The sequence below is a fragment of the Trichechus manatus genome, unplaced genomic scaffold (assembly GCF_000243295.1).
Source record: "Trichechus manatus latirostris isolate Lorelei unplaced genomic scaffold, TriManLat1.0 scaffold00053, whole genome shotgun sequence".
NCBI lineage: Eukaryota > Metazoa > Chordata > Mammalia > Sirenia > Trichechidae > Trichechus > Trichechus manatus.
The window spans coordinates 1,157,929-1,180,766 of NW_004443989.1; the positions used below are offsets into that span (position 1 = coordinate 1,157,929).

At 43.4% G+C, this 22,838-nt stretch overlaps 1 protein-coding gene across 1 annotated transcript in view; it reads left to right on the plus strand.

Moving 5' to 3' along the window:
• Nucleotides 1–22,838, plus strand: part of VAT1L (vesicle amine transport 1 like) — a 190,338-nt gene that overhangs the window by 94,548 nt on the left and 72,952 nt on the right. Inside the window, exons 5-7 of the mRNA XM_004377705.1 lie at nucleotides 5,809–5,912; nucleotides 8,953–9,008; nucleotides 12,745–12,939. Coding sequence (XP_004377762.1) covers nucleotides 5,809–5,912; nucleotides 8,953–9,008; nucleotides 12,745–12,939 — 355 coding nt within the window. The remainder of the gene's footprint in view (nucleotides 1–5,808; nucleotides 5,913–8,952; nucleotides 9,009–12,744; nucleotides 12,940–22,838) is intronic.

The following is a 22,838-nucleotide window of genomic DNA, read 5'->3' on the forward strand; positions in this document are numbered from 1 at the left end:
ACTGTGCCAGCAGGGCTAGAAAAGTATTTATGACACAGACCTTACTTTTACATCACTTACACTCTTTCTTTATGGGAGGCGAGGGATGACTACAGGTGAAACCAAGCAAAAGACTTAGCAGTCTTGAATGGTGTGCATCTGTTTGTAAAGGCTTTAAAAATAAAGGGGAGAGAAAGATCAGAGAGGGCCAAGGTGGACAGCGCCTAAGGATGGGAACAATTCCAGTAGGTAGAGGGAAGTGGGGAGTGAGTCCCAGGCAAGGGGAGCAGGGACAGGGCAGGGCAAATAATAGCACCCACGCTTTGTTGAAGGAGCTCTCGTGGTGCAACGGTGAAGTGCTCGGCTGCTAATCAAAAGGTTGGCAGCTCGAACCCACCCAGCGGCTCCATGGGAAGAAGACCTGGCGTCTGCTCCTGTAAAGATTACGGCCTAGAAAACCAGATAGGGCAGTTGTACCATCACATGGGGTTACTATGAGCTGAAACCGATTCGAGGGCACACAACAACAACAACACACTTTGTTGAGCTCCTCTCAGATGCCAGGCACTCTGCTAAGGCCTCTGCTGACACCATTTCATGTGTACCTTAGATACTCCTTCAAGGTGAAAGTTCCTATCCTCATTTTACAGATGAGGAAACTGAAGTTTAGGAACAGATTTGGCCTCATGGTATGTGATTCTATGAACTATCTACTCTATAGACCTCCTCTTGGTTTACAAAGGGACTTAAGGAAGCTTTTGGGGGTGATGGATATGTTTATTACCTTGATTGTGGTGATGGTTTCACAGGTGTATGCGCATGTCAAAACTCATCAAATTGTACATTTAAAATATGTGCAATATATTGTATGCCAGTTGTATTTCAATAAAGCTGTATAAGACTGCCTCTTAGAAATCTAACTTTTTTTTAACTACACGGTATTTTTTTTTTTATTGTTGTGCTTTAAATGAAAGTTTACAGTTCAATTTTAGTCTCTCATACAAAAATTTATACCTACATTGTTATGTGACCCTAGCTGCTCTCCCTATACTGTGACAGCACACTCCTCCTTTCCACCCAATTTCCCGTGTCCATTCAACCAGCTCCTGACCCTCTCTGCCTTCTCATCTCACCTTTGGACAGGAGCTGCCCATTTAGTCTCATGTATCTACTTGAGCTAAGAAGTACACTCTTCACGAGTATCATTTTATGTCCCATAGTCCAGTCTAATCTTTGTCTGAAGAGTTGGCCTCAGGAATGGTTTTAGTTTTGGGCTAACAGAGAGTCTGGGGGCCATGTCTTCCTGGATCCCTCCAGTCTCAATAAACCATTAAGCCTGGTCTTTTTACTAGAAATTGAGTTTTGTACCCCACTTTTCTCCTGCTCCATCAGGGACTCTCTGTTGTATTCCCTGTCAGGGCGGTCATTGGTGGAAGCCGGGCACCATTTAATTCTTCTGGTCTCCAGCTGATGAAGTCTCTGGTTTATGTGGCCCTTTCTGTCTCTTGGACTAATACTTTCCTTATGTTTATGGTGTTCTTCATTCTCCTTTACTGCAGGTGGGTTGGGAGCAATTGGTGCATCTTAGATGGCCGCTCGCTAGCTTTTAAGACCGCAGACGCCACTCACCAAAGTGGGATGCAGAACATTTTCTTAATAAACTTTGTTATGCCAATTGACCTAGATGTCCCCCGAAACCATGGTCCCCAGACTCCTGCCCCTGCTACTCTGTCTGTCAAAGGGTTTGGTTGTATTTAGGAAAGTTCTTAGCTTTTTGGTTTAGTCCAGTTGTGCTGATGTCCCCTGTAGTGTGTGGCGTCCTTCCCTTCACCTAAGATAATTCTTATCTACTGTCTAGTTAGGGAATACCCCCTCCCTCCATCCCCACCCTCGTAACCATCAAACAATGTTTTCTTCTGTGTTTAAACCTTTTCTTGAGTTCTTATGATAGTGGTCTTACACAGTATTTGTCCTTTTGTGACTGACTAAACTCACTCAGCATAATGCCTTCCAGATTCCTCCACGTTATAAGATGTTTTATGGATTAATCGTTGTTCTTTATTGTTGCATAGTATTCCATTGTACTACACAGTATTTTTTAGACATTTCTTCATTCATTCAACAAGTATTAGTGATGCCTACAATGATCTGTCAGTTTGTTATACTGTGGTGGCTTGTGTGTTGCTGTGATGCTGGAAGCTATGCCACCAGTATTTCAAATACTAACAGGGTCAGCCATGGTGGACAGGTTTCAGCAGAGCTTCTAGACTAAGATAGACTAGGAAGAAAGGCCTGGTGATCTCCTCAAAATCAGCAATGAAAACCTTATGGATCACAATAGAATACTGTCCAACTTGCTTGGTTTGGACACGTCATCACTAGAAGAGGACATGTTTGGTGAAGTAGAAGGCCAGCAAGGATGAGGCAGACCCTCAATGAGATGGATTGGCACAGTAGCCTCAGTGATGGACTTGAACATGCCAGTGACTGTGAGGATGATGCAGGACCGGGTAAAGTTTTGTTCTGTTGTATGTAAGGTCGTCATGAGCCAGAGTTGACTCAATGGCAGCTAGCTATCTCTGTTCAATGAACTGGGCACCAAAGGCACAATGATGAACAAGACAAGCACGATCCCTGTGACCTGGAGCATCCAATTGGTGGAGGAGACAGCTGGCTACACGGGTAATTGCAAGACAATGATGTCAGTGCCCTGCTGTGGAAGTGCCTGGTGCTGGAGGAACACAAGTAAGCAGTGTCTAAGTGGATGCCCAAGAACATGGAAGAGCTTTCCTCCATTCCTTATAAGTCTTATGAAATAGGTATTGTCCTTATTTGACAGAGAAGGAAGTTGAGGCTTAGCCCCAGGGTCACATAGGTACAAGTGGCAAGACTCACCCAGAACTTTCTGGTTCCAGATTTTGCGCTCTGTCTACCACCTGCACTCGCTCTCACAAAGGCAGTCGAGGGTGCTTGTTTATGAGCAGTGAGGAAACCCGGCTGCGCATATTATGGGACGCCAGGTAGTGTGAGATACACGGATGGTTAGAGGAGAGATAGACCAGGATTTCTCATCTCAGCAGTATTGATATTTTGGGTCCGATAATGCTTTGTGGTGGGAGGCTGTCCTGTACACTGTGGCATGATTAGCAGCATCCCTGGCCTGTACTGAGTAGACGTCAGTTGCTGTTGTTAGCTGCCACCAAGTTGGCCCCTAACTCATGGCGACCCCGTGCACAATGGAACAAAACGCTGCATGGTCCTGCGCCATCCCCATGATCAGTTCGTTGTGATCCATAGGGTTTTCATTGGCTGACTTTCCAGGCTTTTCTTCTTAGTCTTAGTTTGGAAGCTCTGCTAAAACCTGTTCAGCATCACAGCAACATGCAAGCCTCCACTGATAGACGGGTGGTGGCTGCACATGAGGTACCTTGGCAGGGAATTGTATCTGGGTTTCCCACATGAAAGGAGAAAATTCTATCACTGAGCCACCACTGCCTTTAGATGTCAGTAGCACCCCCCAAGCTGTGACAACTGCAAAGTCTTCAGACATTGCCAGATGCCCTGGGTAGGGGTGGGGTGGGGGAGATGGCTGTGAAAAATCTCTCTCTGTTGAGAAGCACTGAGCTCAATTGATGAAGCTCTTGAAAGCCCTTAAATGGAGTTAAGATTGGATTATGTCAGAAACATGGAGTCCTTTGAGATTTGAAGCAGGTAAGAGCTGTTATGAAAGATGAATTTACAAAAACATTGATCTGGCCATAGTGCATAGGATGGATGGGAGAAGGGACAGCCAGAATCAGGGGAAGCAAGCAACAGAAGTGGCAAGGACAAGACAAGAGCCAACAGGTAATTTGAAGGAGAACAAGACATGGTCACTGAATGAATTTGGGGAATGCCAAGATGACAAGCATCAGAAACTGTAATGATTTCCTTCAAACAAGATGAATATAGCGTGAGGGTAAACCTTTAGAAGGTGTGTCCAGCACGCCAGGGAAAAGGAGGACTGGAGCTTGGGTGAGTGAAAAACCCACTCCCTTCAAGCATCTGCTGAGTGACTCCTATGAGAGGGCTCTGGAAATTGGGGAAACAGAGATGAGAAATAGTCCCTGTGCCAAAGGAGCACAAAGCCCACAGAGAAAAGAATAAAATCACACTGTAGGGGGATCTCCGACTTGTCCAAATGGTTTGAGTCTGCAGGTATCAGGCATAGGTGAGGTAGAGAAATGCAAGCCCAGAAAAGGCAGGGATCATATCTAGCTCCTCCTCTTCTGCATCCTCAGTGCTTAGCACAATGCCTGGCACCACATAGCAGGGTACAGTCCCAGGCACTGTGCTCAGCCCTCTGTGAGAAGCCTACTATATGCCAAGCACTGTGGTTAACCTGCCTTGAGAAGCCTACTGTGTGCTGGGAACTGCCTCAACCTGCTGTGAAAATCCTGTTGTGTACCAGGCACTGTGCTTGACCCACTGTGAGAAGCCTACTGTGTATCGGGCACTGTGCTTAACCAGCTGTGAGAAGACTACTGTGTGTCAGGTACTCTGCTCAGGCCTCTATGAGAAGCCTACTGTGTGCTGGGCACTGCCTCGACCTGCTGTGAAAAGCCTACTGTGCACTGGGCACTGTGTTCGATCTGCTGTGAGAAGCCTAGTATGCACCAGACACTGTGCTCAGCATCCTGTGCAAAGTCCACTGTGCAATAGGTGCACCGTGCTTAACCCTCAGTGAGAAGCTTACCGTGCACCAGGCACTGTGCTGGACACGTTGTGTGAAGCCTACTATTCCAGGCATTGTGCTTGGCATGTTGTGCAAAGCCTGCAATGCCAGGCACTGTGCTGGATGCTCTGAAGTGTCTCATCCCATCATGAGCACAAAGGTGATGGTTAAAGCTATGGCACAGATGAGTTCTCAGAGAAAAGGGCTTTCAGAACAAGAAGAACTGAGTGGAGAGCCAAGGATCCAGCTGGAAATGAAAGTCAGAATAAGGAGGAATTAATTTCTGGCAAGGTGGAAGGATTTCTCTCCCAGTAATGGCTGTATTAGAAACCTACCATCACTCCAGAAATTCATCACTGATCCATGTGGGTGGGAAGTAAAGAGGTGGCATTCACAGTGAAGGGACGAGGGGTTGGGGACAAAGGAAGGACAGACACAAAAGTCTTGGATCAGCAATTCCAAAATATCTTGCTGCCAAATTTGGCCCAAAGAATCCCTGAGCTGGGGCTATTTGTGTGTTTTTTTAAAATCCACAGAGATTTACAACAGCAGGAGAATGCAGACCTAGAAGCCACTGAATTTGGCCCTCTCTGCTCTTATGTAATTATAATTCCAATGCACACTCAGGTTTGAGATCCACTAGCCTACAGTGTCTTAATTCTCTGGTTCTGAACTTAAACAGGTAGGGCTTTAGAGGACACACCTGTGCAGATACTGTTCTATGGGGCTGGAAGCGAAGCTGATCACTTTGGATGAGCCTTTGCAGTGGGCTATATTTGGGGCATGACTTGAGGGCTTGACGGCTCAGAGAAGTTGAGGGAGGTGGCTAGACACAAACTCAGACTGTCTGATCTGATGTCCCTGCTCTTTGCCCTACCCCAGGGTGGTTCCTGATATCAGCCAACAGCCAGATTCCTAACTGCTTCAAGCTTTGTGAAATTCTTACATTTGGCCATGGGAGGGTAAATTCACCTCCCAGGCTTTGCCTATTTAATCCTACTCCTGGAGCTCTGACTGTTCCTAATTCTGGGAGTAAGGCAATGTGTTGTAGGAAGGGAAGGGGATTGGTTATAAGTACAGATTATAGTACTTTGCTTTGTCTCCTCACCATCTAGAATCTCTGCTGAAGGTGTGGACATCGTTTTGGATTGCCTCTGTGGGGACAACACTGGAAAAGGTCTCAGCCTTCTCAAACCACTGGGAACCTACATTTTATATGGTGAGTGCTACAGAGAAGCAGGAGCATGGCCATTGACAGGGAACACTACACATGTGCCTACAGACAAAAGACCTGAACAATGAAATGTGGTGGGTAGTGGGATTAGGGGTGTTCAATTTTTTTCATGTTTTCTATAATATTTTTGTTAGTTGTTTTCAATTATAAAATGGCATATGTGTCTACTGACCCCCATGAATACTTCTGATTTCAAAATAGATAAAACAAGGCCAAACCAATGTCACCAAGATGGCTAGAACTATTAAGGGACTTCACCCACAGAAGGTGATGCAGGTGGAAAATATTAACGGTTTCAAAGGAAGTTCAGAAAATGAGGGAATGAAGGGCTCACAGTAGGGCAGAGAAGAGTGGCCAGGATGTAGGGGTTTTATGGAGGTTCTTCACCCATTAAAGATGCAGTTGCAAATACAGACTCCCCTTCCTCTAAACCACCCTTTTGTGTCCCAATCGAGACAGAAGCCCTGGACAGATGGAGCACATGTCTGGCCCTGCCTGCTTCTACTTTCACTTCAGCGTCCTTGGGTATGGGGGGATTTATGAAAGACATCTGGGAACAGACTTCTCCAGTATAATAGACTCCAGAGCCACCCCCTCCCTCTTCTTCTTTTCTTCTGCCATAGGCATGTGTTATGGATTGAATTGTGTCCCCAAAAAATATGTGTTTTAAATCCAAACCCCTATACTTGTGGATGTAATCCCATTTGGGAATTGAGTTTTCTCTGTTATGATAATGAGGCCATATCAGTGTAGGGTGTGTTTTAAGCCAATCACTTTGAGATATAAAAAGAGCAGATTAGGCACAGAAACAGGAAACACAAATGGAGAAAGATTGATACCATGTGGAGATCATCAAGGGACCAAGGAAGCGAAGTTGAAAGAGACAAGGATTTTCCCCCAAAGCAGATAGAGAAAGCCTTCCCCTAGAGCCAGTGCCCTGAATTCAGACTTCTAGCCTCCTAAACTGTGAGAAGATAAATTTGTTTGTTAAAGTCACCCACTTGTGGTATTTCTGTTATAGCAGCACTGAGAAGCTAAGATAGAATGCAAACTAATTAAAGTATTAGTTTTCTCAAAATCAAAAAGGCATATCTTTTGCTAGACATCACATTTCAAAGCCAAATGATTTTGGGGTTAACCGGTGTTTGAGATTCTTGGCCCCACTTTCCTCTTTAGGTACAATAGAAAATTGAGCCTTAACTCTAGATAACACGGGGAAAACATACTCATTTTCCTTGTTATTAACTGATGAACTTATAAAAGAGATATTTGAAGGGTATAAATATTCAAGAATCTCTTTGTCATCATTAGATGACAGAAAGAAAGTTGAGGGAGCCAGAGGAAGGGGTAAATTTTCCATTGCTGGAGTGTTCAGGTATTTTCAGTAGTGGCCACATATTTGGGAGTCCTTGCAGATGGATGCATGATGATGATGATAATGATTATTATTAAAATTATTGATACGAGATGCTATAAGGGTCAGTGCAGTATGTTGGAATATTGGATATGGCTAACTTGTGAGTAAATCCCCGTTGCCATTGAGTCAATTCCGACTCATAGCAACCCCATAGGGCAGAGTAGAACTGCCCCATAGAGTTTCGAAGGAGCGGCTGGTGGATTTGAATTGCCAACCTTTTGGTTAGCAGCCATAGCTCTTAACCACTGCTCCACCAGGACTCTAGTGAGTAAATACAGATGGATGATTAATTCATCCTTATTTAATATTTACCAGAAGTTCTATTTTTGCTGCAGTTCCAGGATGTCATTTTGGTGGAATTAAACTTGATCAGCTCACAAGTATCTAATTAATTATATTGACTGTTTGATTACTAAGTAATTGAAGCCTGGTACTGAGATGTCTGAGTCCTCACTCCGTAGATGTGGAAGCACTGGTTTACCAACTGCCTGCTAGCTTACCTGAGCCAGCTAATTAAGGTTGAAAGATATACTTTTTCTTTTCATTTTTTTTTTTTTTTTTTCATTAAATAACAATACTCTGAGAAGGATTTTTCTCCTAAATATCTGGGGACAAGGCCAGGAAGTTGTTGAAAAGGCATCAATATGGCATCCAAATGTTTCCAACACTGATAAGAGCTCTCTTCTACCCAAAAGATAACTTACAAAGGGGTTTTTTCTAGCTATGTGACCATCTTAGGGAATCTTTCCCATCTGCCCTCTGAATATTGATTCTTCCGATTTACAAATCCCAATTTCTCACACCATTTGTCTCAAGTGGCTTTTACCTTCCTGCCTAGACATCTTTGGGAGTCCCTCGGTGGTGCAAATGGTTAAGCGCTAGACCGCTAACCGAAAGGTTGGCTGTTTGAACCCACCCAGAGGTACCGGGGAAGACAGGCCTGGCAATCTGCTTCTGAAAGGTCATAGCCTTGAAAACCCTGTGGAGCAGTTCTACTCTGCACACATGGGGTCCCTGTGAGTCGGAGTCAATTCGACCATAACTCACAATGATAATCAGACATCTTTGGAGATGACACATTGGTCACACCATTTCCTTGGCTTCTGAACCTGTCTTCATGTTCACTTGCCTTCTGTACTCATTTTTTTCTATCCATCTAAATTCTAACCCACGCCCCTCCCCACCTAAGTGGCCAGCGACAGCTTCCAAAATCCCAGCCCGCATCAGAGCTGCAGACCCATCACTTGCCCAAGATTTGAATTCAGACACATAAAGTAGGCCCACATAGGAGCTCTCAGTGTCAAAGAACAGTACCAAAAAGACATTTCAGCAGCTATCATTTCAGTAAAATGTTGATCTAAATCACAAACAATCTTTTTGCTACATCCCCTATTTCCCAAAGTAATGAAATGTTCACCTTGAGAAGCATTACCTAGCTAAAATAGTCAAATAGTACCACCCTTCACTTCCCTCATTTTTCCAAGGCGGGATTAAATTCTTTTCAAGCTCTTGTCAGTTGTGGACCAAACAACTGCCACTGTTCCTTGAGTAACAAGAGATGTTGATTTTCATTAGCAATAGCTTGATCTGGGAATCCTCCATTTGCAGGTTCATCCAACATGGTGACCGGGGAGACCAAGAGCTTCTTTAGCTTTGCAAAATCAGTAAGTATCTGTGCACGGGCAATGTATTGTGGTGGTGCATGTTTGCATGTTGTGAGCTCTTCCTTCTTAGAATCATTGACCTGATCTTGTTTGTCCTTCATCTGCATCATTCATTTGCCATGAAGTCTACATTCCTGCCCTGCTTCACAACAAGTGGGCAGGGCTATGACTGGGCTGCTTTGGTCTAAATGAAGCAGAGAGGTGGAAGTGTCAGTAAAGCTTCACAGAGATTGCTTGAGTGTTGGAGTTTTTAGTCATTGGTCAAAAATGAACTTAGCGCTGGTGCATTTTATTTGCCCTAGGGGATGGCCAATTTTCGATTTGTCCACTTCCTGGCCAGGAAGGCAGGGGATCCTACAATTTTAACAAGCTCCTTAGGTGATATTTAGACACAGGCAAGGTGTTCAGTCACTATCTTAGATGATAGGGTCTGAATGTGATGCTTACTTGGTCTGCTATTGAGAAGTCACATCCCTGGGTGTTCACCTTACTAGGAACCTACTCAGAATGACATTCTCACCTAGAGCTGCACTGCTAGAATTAAGCTAATCTGGGCTGGGATTTTTATCCCACAACAAGGACTTGCTGCCTTTCCTAAGTGCTTGCTTTTATCCCTACTCCAGCCTTTATGCAGCCACTGCAGAATTGATTCATCCACTTTACAAGCATTTTCTGAGCACTTCCTATTTGTGGCACCCTGCCAGGCCCTGGGGCATCACAGTGAAGGAGATAGGTGTACCTTTGGCCCTCATGGGGGCTTACATTCTAATGAGAGAGACAAACGCAAAATAAATAAAACTTAGGGATTACATGACTATAAATGGTTATAAAATCTATGAAGGGGATAAAAGCAGGGCGATGGGGCAGAGGGATTTTGTACAGGAAGGTCAGGGAAAGCATGGTAAGGGGTTGGAATTCATTCTAAGTGCAGCACTATGGAGTCTTCCAATGCCCCCTGGGTGCCAACACTGGCTCCCAAAAGCTCCTCCCCGCAAACATTCCTGCATTCTGGAATGGATAGTACTACTTGCCCTTGTGAGACTAGAATTAAAGAACCTCCTTTTGCATGTGAGCTTTAAGATCCAGATGTAGAATTATCTCAACTCCAGAATCTGCAGGCAGAGCCATAAAGGAGACTAAGTAAGGAAGGGTGCTGTCTGGAGTGTCTCTTTAAGACAGGCTTTGTACCACTCACAGCTGTTTTGTTGCTGTGGCTGTAATTAACGGGATGCGGACAGACTGCTGTGGGTAACCAAATTGGTCCCAAATTACATACAATTGTAAGAAGTGTTTTCCCTCTCTCCCCTAAATGCACAATCACAACACACAGTGTTAATGAAATAATTGCAGTGCATCCGCGTTCGATGGAGGCTGACAGTCCCCTGCCTGAAACAGAGACACCAATTACCAGAAGGCTTCGTAGCTCCTGGTCCAGAATGAAGACTTTCTTTATCAATGGTCCAATGTTAGTAGGTCAAATAGAAGGAAATTAGAGAGAGGACATCGTTCATTCTGAGGAATGGAATGATGATTTGTTCTGGAAGGTACTAGAAAGGAATTTTCTTCTCTACATTCAGGAGAGGCTTAGAAATTAAAGGCATATTTGGAACCACGCAGGGCTTTTTTGCTCAGCTGTCTTAATTGCCCTCTACCTTAAAACTCCGGCAGAGCCAATGCTTCCTCTTTGTCAAATGTGCCCTTTGCTTTCAGACCGCTAACAATGATAATAATTAACAGGTGAAGCTAACATTTAGCAATCAGTCTTACTCCTGATCCAGAGAGCGTATTCACTAAATCAAAAGCATCCTTTACAACTTAAGGTGATAAAAGAAATTAACATTTATAGAGCACCTCTAAGAGCTCAGCTGCTAACCAAAAGCCGGCAGTTCAAATCCACCAGCTGCTCCTTGGAAACTCTGCGGCAGTTCTACTCTGTCCAATAGGGTCGCTATGAGTCAGTATCAACTCGACAACAAAGAGTTTGGTTTTTTTGGTTTTCTATGTGTCAGACACTGTTCTAAGCACTTTCTGTGTTTTAATACATTTACTCCTCAGGATGACCCCATGAGATACAGTGAGGAAACTGAGGCACAGAGAGGTTAAGTGACTTGCCTAAAGTCACACAGCTAGTAAGTGGCAGAGCTGGGACTCAGCTCCAAAACTCTCTTAACCACAAGTCTGGCAATTGTAGATTCAGTAAGCATTTACTCCAAAACATCCATTGAGGTGTTGCAGATACCATGAAAATCAAGTTAAATGATTACATTTTTTCTATCTTTGTTTTTGGTGGCAAATAGCCCATGGCCAAATGCATTGCTCTTGTTGAGTTGGCCCTCAGGCTCTCCTGGAATATACTTTGGAAAAGAATTTTCCTCATTCCTGTCTTCAACCCGTCTACCCCACACTTATTTTCCCGGCAACATTATTTTCCCACATTAAAAAAAAAATCAAAATATTTCATTATTGTGAACCTCCTCCATCTTTTTCAGAAAGAAGCAGGATATAAATAAACACTGATAACATACATATTATAAATGTTCCTAATTGCATATCACATTCCTCTTTGCCTTCTATATTAAAACTGATATGAAGCATTTCACCTCTTAAAACTCTCCAGACACTGAAAGTTTGAATTTCTAAGCTATAACCAAAACCAAAGGAAAAGCAATTAAATTAGAACAAAGCAATTGGACCACCATTTCTATAGGTTGTTGGTGGATTATTTACTTATTTTGATGTCCGAGGGGAGATGAGGGACTGAATAGAGACAGCCACATTTACCAGCCACATGTATCCCACCCAGGACCTCTTTAGACCAGGGTTTCTCAACCTTGGCACTATTGACATTTGGGTTGGACGATTGTTTGGTGTGAGGGGTTGTCCTGAGCATAGTAGGATGTTTAGCAGCATACCTGGCCTCTACCCACTAGATGCTTTTAGCACCCTCCCCTCCCCCAGTCATCACAACCAAAAATGTCTCCAGATATTACCAAATATATATGGCAGGGGAGGCAAAATTGCCCCCAGTTGAGAACCATTGCCTTAGTCCCAACACTCTGGCTTCATTACTCCTTCATGCTGTTCCTTCCTATATTACATCTCCCTACTCTTCTTCATCTGATGGGCTTCTACCTACCTTGTTAACTCCTTTGGAAAGCTGCTACCATAGTCAAATTCTATCACCTCCATCCTGTCCCCACCGACCTTTGTAACTTCTCTGCCACTCTACCCCCTTCATCAACCCATCACCACCACCATCATTTATTAAGCCCAGCCCAGTGCTTTACACTTAATTCTCCCAGAAAACCTCAGAAGCGATATCACACCACTTAGCCATTTGAGAACAATGAGGCACAAAGAATAACAGCAAGCAAATGGTGGAGCCAGGATTCAACCCCAAGTGGTTTAGCCCCATAGCCAATGATCCTAAAACTACACCTTAATGTTTCCTTTACAAGTGGCCTAGTCATTGCTTTTGTAAAGGGCTCTGTCTCCCACCTAGATCCTAAACTTCTCACAACCATCACCATCTCTTGTTTCCCATGTATTTGTAGGAATTATGGAAAAATAAATAATTCCATATTTGTGGGGCTTAAAAAAAATAGCCCCACAGGAGCTAACTCTTGGTCAGCTGGAATCTGCTCAGCTGTAGCTCCATCCTCCTCCTGCATTCACTGATAATATTGGCGTTATTAATGTTTGGTTTCTGGTAACCTGGTGCCATTTCTCCTTCCAGTGGTGGCAGGTGGAGAAAGTGAATCCCATCAAGCTGTATGAAGAGAACAAAGTCATTGCGGGGTTTTCTCTTTTAAATCTGCTCTTCAAACAGGGCCGTGCAGGCCTCATCCGAGGAGTGGTGGACAAACTCATAGGGCTCTATGATCAGAAGAAGATCAAGCCCGTCGTTGACTCCTTATGGGCCTTGGAGGAGGTAAGAATGGTGTTTTTCTCAAGCAAATAACCTTTTCTTTTTGTCCAGGTATATCTGAGCAACCAGATACAATCTTCTATTAAATGATTCTTCTCCAGGTTAGTTTGTTTTAAACAAGAGTCCTAAGAGTCATTGTCTTACAGCATAGAGCTTTAGATGTACTAAATGCTTTGTTACCTAGTATCAAACTACAGGCCTCACCATGCCTATGTGCCCTGAACCCTTCTCAAGTAGGCCACCAAATTTTGATGGATGTGTAAAATTCACCTTGGTTCATAGAAAATGTGTACATAGTTTCAGGGTCATGTACGTTGTTGTCTTGTGCATATATAAGAGATCATGGGCAGGGCAGACAATGGCTCAGAGCTGAAATTATTTGTGTGCTAACCCCAAATGTTTTGAGTCGCCGCAAGACATTGTTAGTTGTCATGATGGATGTTGTAACTGTTGCTGAATTGTTGGGTTGAATGTTGGATTGCATCTTTTCTTTAAGTGATCTGCCAAAAATGTTAGTATTTGAAAGAATTCCTTGGTCACAAAAAGATGAAGAACCCCTCATGTAACCTTCTAAGGATATTGAAGCATAGACTGGTTGTATTGGCTCAGATGGGACTTGCTAGAAGAAGGCAGAAAACTCTCCAGGATAAGGCAAAGTTTGGGTACTTGGGAAGTCAGTCATTGTAGCTATCCACAGGAGAAAATGAAGAGATGGCCTGGGTTTTAGGAAGCATTTAACTAAGAAATCCTAAGTCAGAGATTTGAAACCTTGGCTTCAGGGAGCCACGAGCTCCCTGAAAAATATTTTTAAATACTTAGGAATATGTATATTTTGCATTTTCCAGAGGTGAGGTACCTTGGAATACAAGTGCTTTTATTGTACTTTTTGGGGGGATATGGACACCTTTGAAAAAAATCAATAAACCCTAAATTCTATGGAACAGAAAGTGGCTGGCATCATGGCACTAAAGCTGGTGATACTTGCCAGAAATTTACTAAGTTTGCCAAAATCTGATGGCTTCTCTAAGCACAGAAACCCCCCAAAAAAGCCTTTTGGGGGTCACAGTGTAATCAAGTAGAACTGATCCTGACTCTATAGCTCAGGAATGACCTATATAATCCTCTCTGACACTGTGTTATCCTGGATGGTCTTAAGAAACCCAATCACCAAAAAACCTTGTTTCTTATAAAAGTAAGACATGCTCACTATAGGAAATTCATAAATTAACCAAAAGCATAAGGAGAAAATAAGCTGAGTCCACATCCCAGAGAGGGATAACATTGTTAACATTTTAGTTTGCTTCTTTTCAGTCTTTCTTCCATTGCAAATGATCACCGTTATTCAACTTCTTGCTAAATCAAATCAGACAATCATGTATGCCTTCTGTTGTGTAATTTCCAAGATGGTTGACCTATCATAATTTTCTTAAAAATGTTTTTAATTTGATGCATCAGATGTCCGTATGATATTCACCATGGTATCTCAGTGGAACAGGGAAGGGCTGATTGCGTGGTTACCAAGTTCTCAGTGGTCAGGGAAGAGAGAAAACTGGGAATAGTCAAGGCCAAGGCTAAGAGATTAAGTTTTCTATGAGCAGAGATTCCCATTGCTGTTGAGTTGATTCCAACTCATAGCTACGCTATAGGACAGAGCAGAACTGCCCCATAGAGTTTCCAAGGAGCGGCTGGTAGATTCAAACTGCAGACCTTTTGGTTAGCAGCCAAGCTTTTAACCACTACGCCACCAGGGTTTCCATGAGCAGATAAGGGGACATAAAATTAAATTCAGTGCCCAAATGGACCCAGCAAATCTGGGTATACTTAAGCAAGCATTGAAATCCAAGAGGGGTCCAGTTGGCCCAATGGGTCCTTGAAGCAATAGGACTTTCTGCCATGGTCCTTGAAGCAACAGGACTTTCTACCATGGTAATGCAATGGTTAAGTGTTCAGCTGCTGGCCAAAATATTGGTGGTTTGAACCCTCCAGCCACAGGAGAAAGATGCAGCAGTCTGCTTCCAGAAAGATTTACAGCCTTGGAAACCCTGTGGGGGTTTCTACAGTGTCCTATAGGATCCCTATGAGTTGGAATTTGACTCTACAGAAATAGGGTGACCATATGAATGGTAATGGAATCACCAAATATTTATTGAGTAACCACTATGTACCCAGCACTGAACAGATACCTGAGGATACAGTGATGAAGAAATGGGCAAGATTCCTGGCCCTCACGGAGCTTATATTCAGAGGGGTAGAGAGGTGAAGAAACATAGGCATGGTATTTGCCAATTGTGATAAGTGCTTGGATAAATTAGGATATGTGTTGGTGAATAAGTAGGGGGACTTAGTTTACACAGAGCAGTGTTTCTTGATCTTTATTTCATTAGTGCTCCCCACAATTTTTAGACATTTTTTTCCTAACCATCCCCCATGAAAGAGCCTTTTTAGATATTTTGTTCCTAATCATCCTCCTATGAAATTTTAATACCATAAATACACTATATATTTGTTTATGTACTGTATGTATATCTGTGCTTTTATACATAAAAAAGAGTAAGATTTTTTTTCCACTCCCCTAAGAATGACTTTTTACCCCTTTGGCTATTCTCTCTCCCTTTAAAAAAAAGTCCACTTGTCATCAAGTCAATTCTGACTCATGGTGACTCCATGTGTATCAGAGTAGAATTGTGCCTCATAGGGTTTTTCAATGGCTGATTTTTCAGAAGTAGATAGCCAGGCCTTTCTTCTGAGGTGCCTCTGGGTAGATGTGAACCTCTAGCCTTTTGGTTAGCAGTCAAGCATGTTAACCATTTGCACTACCCAGGGACCTCCTTCCCTTTATCCTGTTTGATGTTAACCATTGTATTTATCCCTGGTTGAAGTTATCTTGTTCATTCGTTTGTGACTTGTTTAAAGTCTTGTCTCCCTTCCACCAGAATGTAAACCCTATGTGAGGAAAGACCTTGACTATGTCATTCTGGCACAGAGTAAACCAAAACCAAACTCATTGCCATTGAGTCGATTCCAACTCATAGCGACCCTACAGGACTGAGTAGAACTGCCCCATAGGGTTTCTAAGGCTGTAAATCTTTTTACAGAAGCAGACTGTCACATCTTTCTCCCATGGAGTGGCTGCTGGGTTCAAACTGCCAACCTTTCAGTTAGCAGCCGAGTGTTTAACCACTGCACCACCAGGGCTCTGGCACAGAGTAGGGGCTCAATAAATATTTATTACATGAGTGAATTAATGACTCCACCAACACACAGCACAATGGCTACTTAGATATGTTCTATATTTGACAATAAATATTTGTTGAATAAATAAATGAATGAACAAGCTATACTAAAAGAAGATATTATTACTTTAAGATAGGGTTTCTCAACCTTGGCAATATTGACATTTTGTATCAGATAATTCTTTGTGGTGGGGGCTGTCCTGTGCATTGTAGGATGTTTAGCAGCATCTCTGGCCTCTACTCACTAGATGCCAGTAGCACCTCCTTTCCCCTAGTTGTGGCAACCACAGTGCCATGTCCCCTAGGGAGCGGGAGAGGCAAAATCTCCTCCTATTGAGAACCACTGTCTTAAAAGAAGACATAGGATAAGATATCCACCAGCCAAATCAAGAAATTATAGTGCCCTTGGCATGCTAATCCTCCACTGAGGGAGACAGATGCCGGCTGCCTGTTGGCCAACAAAAGCTTCCACAGCCACTCATCAGTAACACCCACCGACTTTCTGAGGGCTCTTTTCTGCAATATTTACAGACATCTGTTTAGAGCTGCAGTTGGGCCAAACTCAGCTATTTATCAAGCCCACCCAGCTCTTCTGGACTTGAAGAGAGTAGAGCATGCTTATTACTTGTGAACCTCAGGAGGACTATAATGACTTTTTTCCCCTCCCCTTTGGTAAATGATTACACAAAATTGCTTTTCAGGCCAACTGTATAACTTCATCTGTGGGATACAAAGCACATAGGGATTAAAAGAAAAATTTCCCGGGCTCTCTGTGCCCTCAAACTAGAAGATTTAATAATATCAGAGACTATTGAAGTTTCTTTTTCAGTCATCTGTCTTTGATTGTATTATAAATTTAATACACAAAGCAGCACTGGGTTTGCCTCCAGATACTAAAAGTACAGCTGTACAGTAAGCTGGAAGAAGTTAATGTCTCTGTAGTGGGTTGAATGTTCTTGTTGTTAGTTGCCATTGAGCTGGCTCCGACTCATGGTGACCTTCAGTATAACAGAACGGAACGTTGCCCCGTCCTGAGCCATCTTCATGATCACTGGTATGTTTGTGTTTTCCAGCAATATAGTCTGTTGTGATCTATAAGGTTTTCATTGGCTGATTTTTGGAAATAGATCACCAGGTCTTTCTTCCTAGTCTGCCTTAGTCTAGAAGCTCTGTGTGGAGATGACAATTTTTAAAATCTTTGATTAAAGGCATTATCCGTAGTATTTTACAACATAAAGGTCTATGACTACACTGTCCATATGGTAGCCACTAGCCATATGTGGCTATTTAAGTTTAAATTACTTAAAATTAAAAATTCAGTCATTCAGTTGCACTAGCCACATTTTAAGCACTCAATAGCCATGCGTGGCTAGTGGCTACTGTATTGGAAAGCACAGATACAGAAAAACATTCCCGTCAGTGCAGAAAGTTCTGTTGGAGTTCTTCTCTGAGATAATGTCATCCTTCAGTTTGAAGGTAGGAAAAAAATAGTCTCCCCCAGCAATCTGCCATGATTACCTTTTCACTAATTATGTTAATTATACCCTTCCTTGTATTTCTGTCTTTGCCTTGGCTGTAGGGACATTCACTGCCCAGATACAGTCACTTATTCGATGTAAGTGCCCTTAATCCCTTATTATGTCTCCCCTGCATTTTTACCTTCATGATAATAGTTGTGGTTTAATTACACTTGTCTTTCATTCTACGCCGTCACAAAATCTATACAGAGATACATCTGTCTAAAAGAATAATTGAAGGAAAAAATGTGCTGCTGAGCTTTTTAGGGCCTCTTATCTGTCCCAGAGCAAGAGAATGACTTGATAAAATGAAGATTAATGTTGAACACCAGCCACAAGGAAGGTGGAACGACCCAAGAGGAGAGGCTATGTGGGAGTGTGATTGCGAATTTTAAAGAAGCCACAAGCTTCAACTCCAACATCAGACCAGAAAATTAAGACGGAGTAAAGCCAAGTATTTGAAATGCTTAAACCCAAGTCATGTAGAAAATGAAGGTAGGTAGCAAAGACTCAAGGATGAACCATGGAAAAGTCCAGCTAAATTATGGCCAATGGCAATTGGCTGGTATGGACCTTCTTTAAAGATTTAAAGAATCTCCTTCTGAGGCACGGTTGAGGGTAGAGGGAGTATTTTCAAGGTACCACCCAAAATCAGAATGTGTGTGTTGTACTGTGTGCACAATAGTTTGGAGGATATACTGGAGACAGCTAGTCTAGCCAGCAGGCCATTGTAGTGTTTGAGGTATGGGTAGGTAAACCCTCTACTAGAGTGGGGGCAGTGGAATGGGAGAAAGGAGAGAGTCTGAGTCATTGCAAGGGGTGGGTATCAGAAACAAAGGACAAAGAAGAAGTTAAGAGTCAGAGATGACCAAGGGTCTTTTAATCTGGGAGGCCAGAAATGGGCATGCCAGAAACACCATTTGAGTTAGCAGTGAAAAGGAGGTGACTCAGAAAAAGTGATGCCTGAGCTGTGATTTCCATTTATGGTGATGGCAAAGTATGCAGGTGGAGAGGTCCACAGGCAATTCGAAGTCCACAACCACAATGCAGGTGAGAGAAGAGGGCTAGATAACCACAACTACCACTACCCTGCTTACAGAGGCTTTAGAGAGGTTATACTTGCCCAAAGTCCCTGCTTATAAGTAAATTTGATGGAAATTTGAACCCCAGGGAATGCTAATGCATACAAGTTGTTGAAAAAAAAATGACAGTGAACAAATGAATGAGTGAAATATGTATGTTATCAAATACTTAACAGTTCCAAGCACTGTACATTAACTCATTTAATCCCCACCATAACCCTGAGTGGTGGGTACTCTTACTATGGCCATGACACAAATAAGGAAATGGAGGCATACAGAGGTGAAGCCAGTTGCCCATGGACACACAGCCAGTACATGGCAAAGCTGGCGTTGAGACCCAGACAGTCTGTCTCCAGAGTCTATGCAACTTAACCTCACCACTACAGAGAGAAGAGGACTGAGTCTAGAACACAGCAGGCAGAGGACGAGGTACCCACATATAGGCAGTGGTGAAGGGACCTCCATGGCCATCTCACAGGTCATTAGCGTCTGCCACTGCTGACAGGTCAGGAAGCGCATAGAGGAAGAGCTTTTGGATCTGGTCTGAGGTCATTGGTAACCTTTCAGAAATCAGTTTCAGTAGAATAAAAGTCTGGATGCAGAGGGTCAGGAGGGGAATGTGTGGGTAGGACAGGCTGACAGCCAGCATAAGCCTCCCGTTTGGCAGTGCACAGACACATGCCTGGAAAATGGCCAGGAGGAGTGGGGTCAAGAGCAAGACTGTTAGAAAGTGGTTGCTAGGGCTGGAGGGAAGGGGCTGGGGGTAACTGCTAATTGGTATGGGGTTTCTTTTTGGAGTGGTGAAAATGTTCTAAAATTGATGGTGGTGATGGCTGCATAACTTGGCGAATATACTAAAAACCATTGAATGGTATGCTTTAAACAAGGGAATTGTATGATATGTTAATCATATCTCAATAAACTTGTTATACTGAGAGAGAGAGACTGCTTAAGGTTCGGAGAAGAAGACTAGGGAGAAGGGTACTGCGTGGGAAGTATGGATCCCTGGTCTCCAGTCCTCACTAACATCTTAGCTTCACGCCCTTGAAAAATCATTCAGCCTAGTTCATTACCATTTTTCAGATGAGGAAACTGAGGCCCCGGAAGCCACTGCTATGTTTGCTTTATATCCCTAACCTTCATTTTTTCTTTCATGCTATGTCCCCCTTTCTCTCAGTGGAATCCTAGATTTTTCAGTTGAACATAATTGCACACACACACAGTCCCAATTTCCACACGTGTTCTCCCAGCATGCCCCAGTCACATGGGTTTTCTGCAGCTCAAACATAGCAGCAGCATCATGTCCCCAAGTCCTGCCATGCACCTGCTCCCACCCTGCTCTAAGCTATCAAGCCGACCAAACAAATTGAGGCACTCTGGCTCGGGATATTCTTCCGTGGTGAGCTGAATAATGGCCCTAAAGATGTCCACGTCTCAATTCCTGAACCTGTGATGATACTTGACATGGCAAAAGGGACTTTGCTGATGTGATAAAATAAAGGATCTTGAGATGGGGAGATTATCCTGGGTTATCCAGGTGGGCCCAATGTAATCCCAAGGATCTTTACTAGAGGAAAACAGGTATCTTGAGTCAGAGAAGGTGATGCGAGGATAGAAGCAGAGGGAGAAAGACGATGTGATACAGGGCCACAAGCCAAGGAATGAAGCCTTGTAGAAGCTGGAAAAGGCAAGGAAACGGTTCTCCCCTATAGCCTACAGATGGAGTGCAGTCCTGTCAACATCTTGGTTTTAGCCCAGTGAGACCTGTGTCAGACTTCTGACTTGCAGAACTGTAAGAGAATGAATCTGTGTGTTTTAAACCACTAGATTGGTGATAATTTGTTACAGCAGCAATTGGAAGCTAATATATCATCCATTCAACAAATACTTGCAGAGTGCCTGCCTACTGCATGCCAAGCACGAGGCTGGGCTTTGAAAACACATCTGCAAGTGAGAAGACCTGGGTCTGCACTCAAGGAGCAGCCAGCATGGTGGAAATGAACAGCCAGTCAATTATATAGTGGGAAGTGAAACCTGAAGGAAGAGAGTTGGGTGGGGGTGTGATCTAGGCATGAGCCATAGCCTGGGCAAAGTCCTGGAAGCTGGAGAAGCTGAGCAATGACCGATGGGGAGGCTGGGGAGCAGATATTGAGAGGAGGGGAAAGAAGACAGCACAGAGAGAAACTCCCACCACTTGTCCTACTATAGCTATCACTCCAGCCTTCCTGGTGTTATGGATTGAATTGTATTCCCCTAAAATATGTGTTGGAATCCTAACCCTTTTACCTGTAGAGGAGTCCCTGATTGGTGCAAACGGTTAACATGCTCAGCTGCTAACTGAAAAGTTGGCAGTTCCAGTCCATCCAGAGGCACCTCAGAAGAAAGGCCTGGTAATCTAATTCTGAAAAATCAGCCATTGAAAACCTTATGGAGCACTGTTCTACTCTGACACACGTGGGGTTGTCATGAGTTGAAATCCCCTCGACAGCAATTTGTATTTTACACTTGTGGACGCAACCCTGTTTGGACATAAGTTTTCCTTGTTATATTAAATTAGATCATATCCAAGTAGGGTGAGTTCTAAATCTAACCATTTCTGATATATAAAAGAGCAGATTAGACACAAAGATGTGCACACATGGGGGAAGACAGACCACACGTGAGTATTACCAAGAAACTAAGGAACACCTGGGACTACCTACAAGGAAGGAATCCACATGGCCAAGAACTGTGACAAAATAAATTTCTGTTCTTTAAAGCTGCCCACCTGTGGTATTTGTGTTACAGCAGCACGAGGTGATGAGACGCCTGGACAGCTTGCCTTTTTTCAAAATCCTGAATCTCTGCTGCCTCTCTGCCTGTGTGTTATCTCCATCTATTTTGCCCTTCTCTCATCCTTGTCCCCTGCAAAATTCCTGGTCATCTTGGAAGTCAGGATGGTATTGACTTCTCTACAAAGATACCCTCGACATCCCCCTTCTCACCATTGAGCCCTGAGTTAGCAACTCTGGCTTTCGGGTCCCATGGGTTTGGCTCCCTCGTTGACAATGGACATTGAATCATCAACTGCTTTTGTAAAATGGAAATAATACCACTACTTTCTGTAGCTCCCAGCCAATAACCAGTACAAAAGCGACTTAACCTTATGCTTGGCAGGTAGTAAGTGCTCAACTTTAACTATTATTATTACAGTGCATTGCAAATGCATCCCCACCAAGTTGAGACCTTTGAGGACAGGTACACTTAGGCAAGGAGCCAAGGAGAACACAGGACACACAGTGCAAAAGATTTCCGGGGTCTTAGGGCATGCGCTTCCATCAGCTCAGTGCAGCACCTGCCACCGAGGGTCTCACCAGATAATTTCAGCTACACCAGGGCCGGGTGTGTTGCAAGATTAGGTTTATTCCCATCTCATTGCTCCTTGTTAGAAGTCTGGGAGCTCAGCTCTGAATGCATTTCTGTTACAAAGAAAATGACTGCTCTTACCTTCATGCCTGTCATTTGGCTGAAAATACATCCTAAACTGGATTTCCTTCTGAGCCAGGGGCAGAGTCAATGCAGGCTTCTCTTGGCTGTGTTTTTAAAAGATCCAGACAAGGATTCTGCTACTTCTAAAAACTAGAAATGTCTGTTTGCTTCCAAGTTAATGGAGCATTCACATTATATGTCTTATTTGCAAGGAAGCATCAGAAGTGTTTTCAAGTACTTTATGAACTCTGTACTGATGTGTTAATCACAGATTCTTATCTAGTCACTAGACTAGATAAGGGGGATAATTTGCAGACTAAGATTAATTTGAATATTAGAGCCTGCATTTAAATACAAGAGTGCATAAATAAGGGCCATATCCCGACCGATAAACATGCTGTCCACCACCCCATCTGTCAGTTTGTCATACTGTGGTGGCTTGCATGTTGCTAGGATGCTGGAAACTATGCCACCGGTATTTTAAATACGAGCAGGGTCATCTATGGTAGACACGTTTCAGCCAAGCTTCCAGACTAAGATGTACTAGGAAGAAAGGCCTGGCAATCTGCTTCCGAAAATCAGCCGATGAAAACCCTACAGAT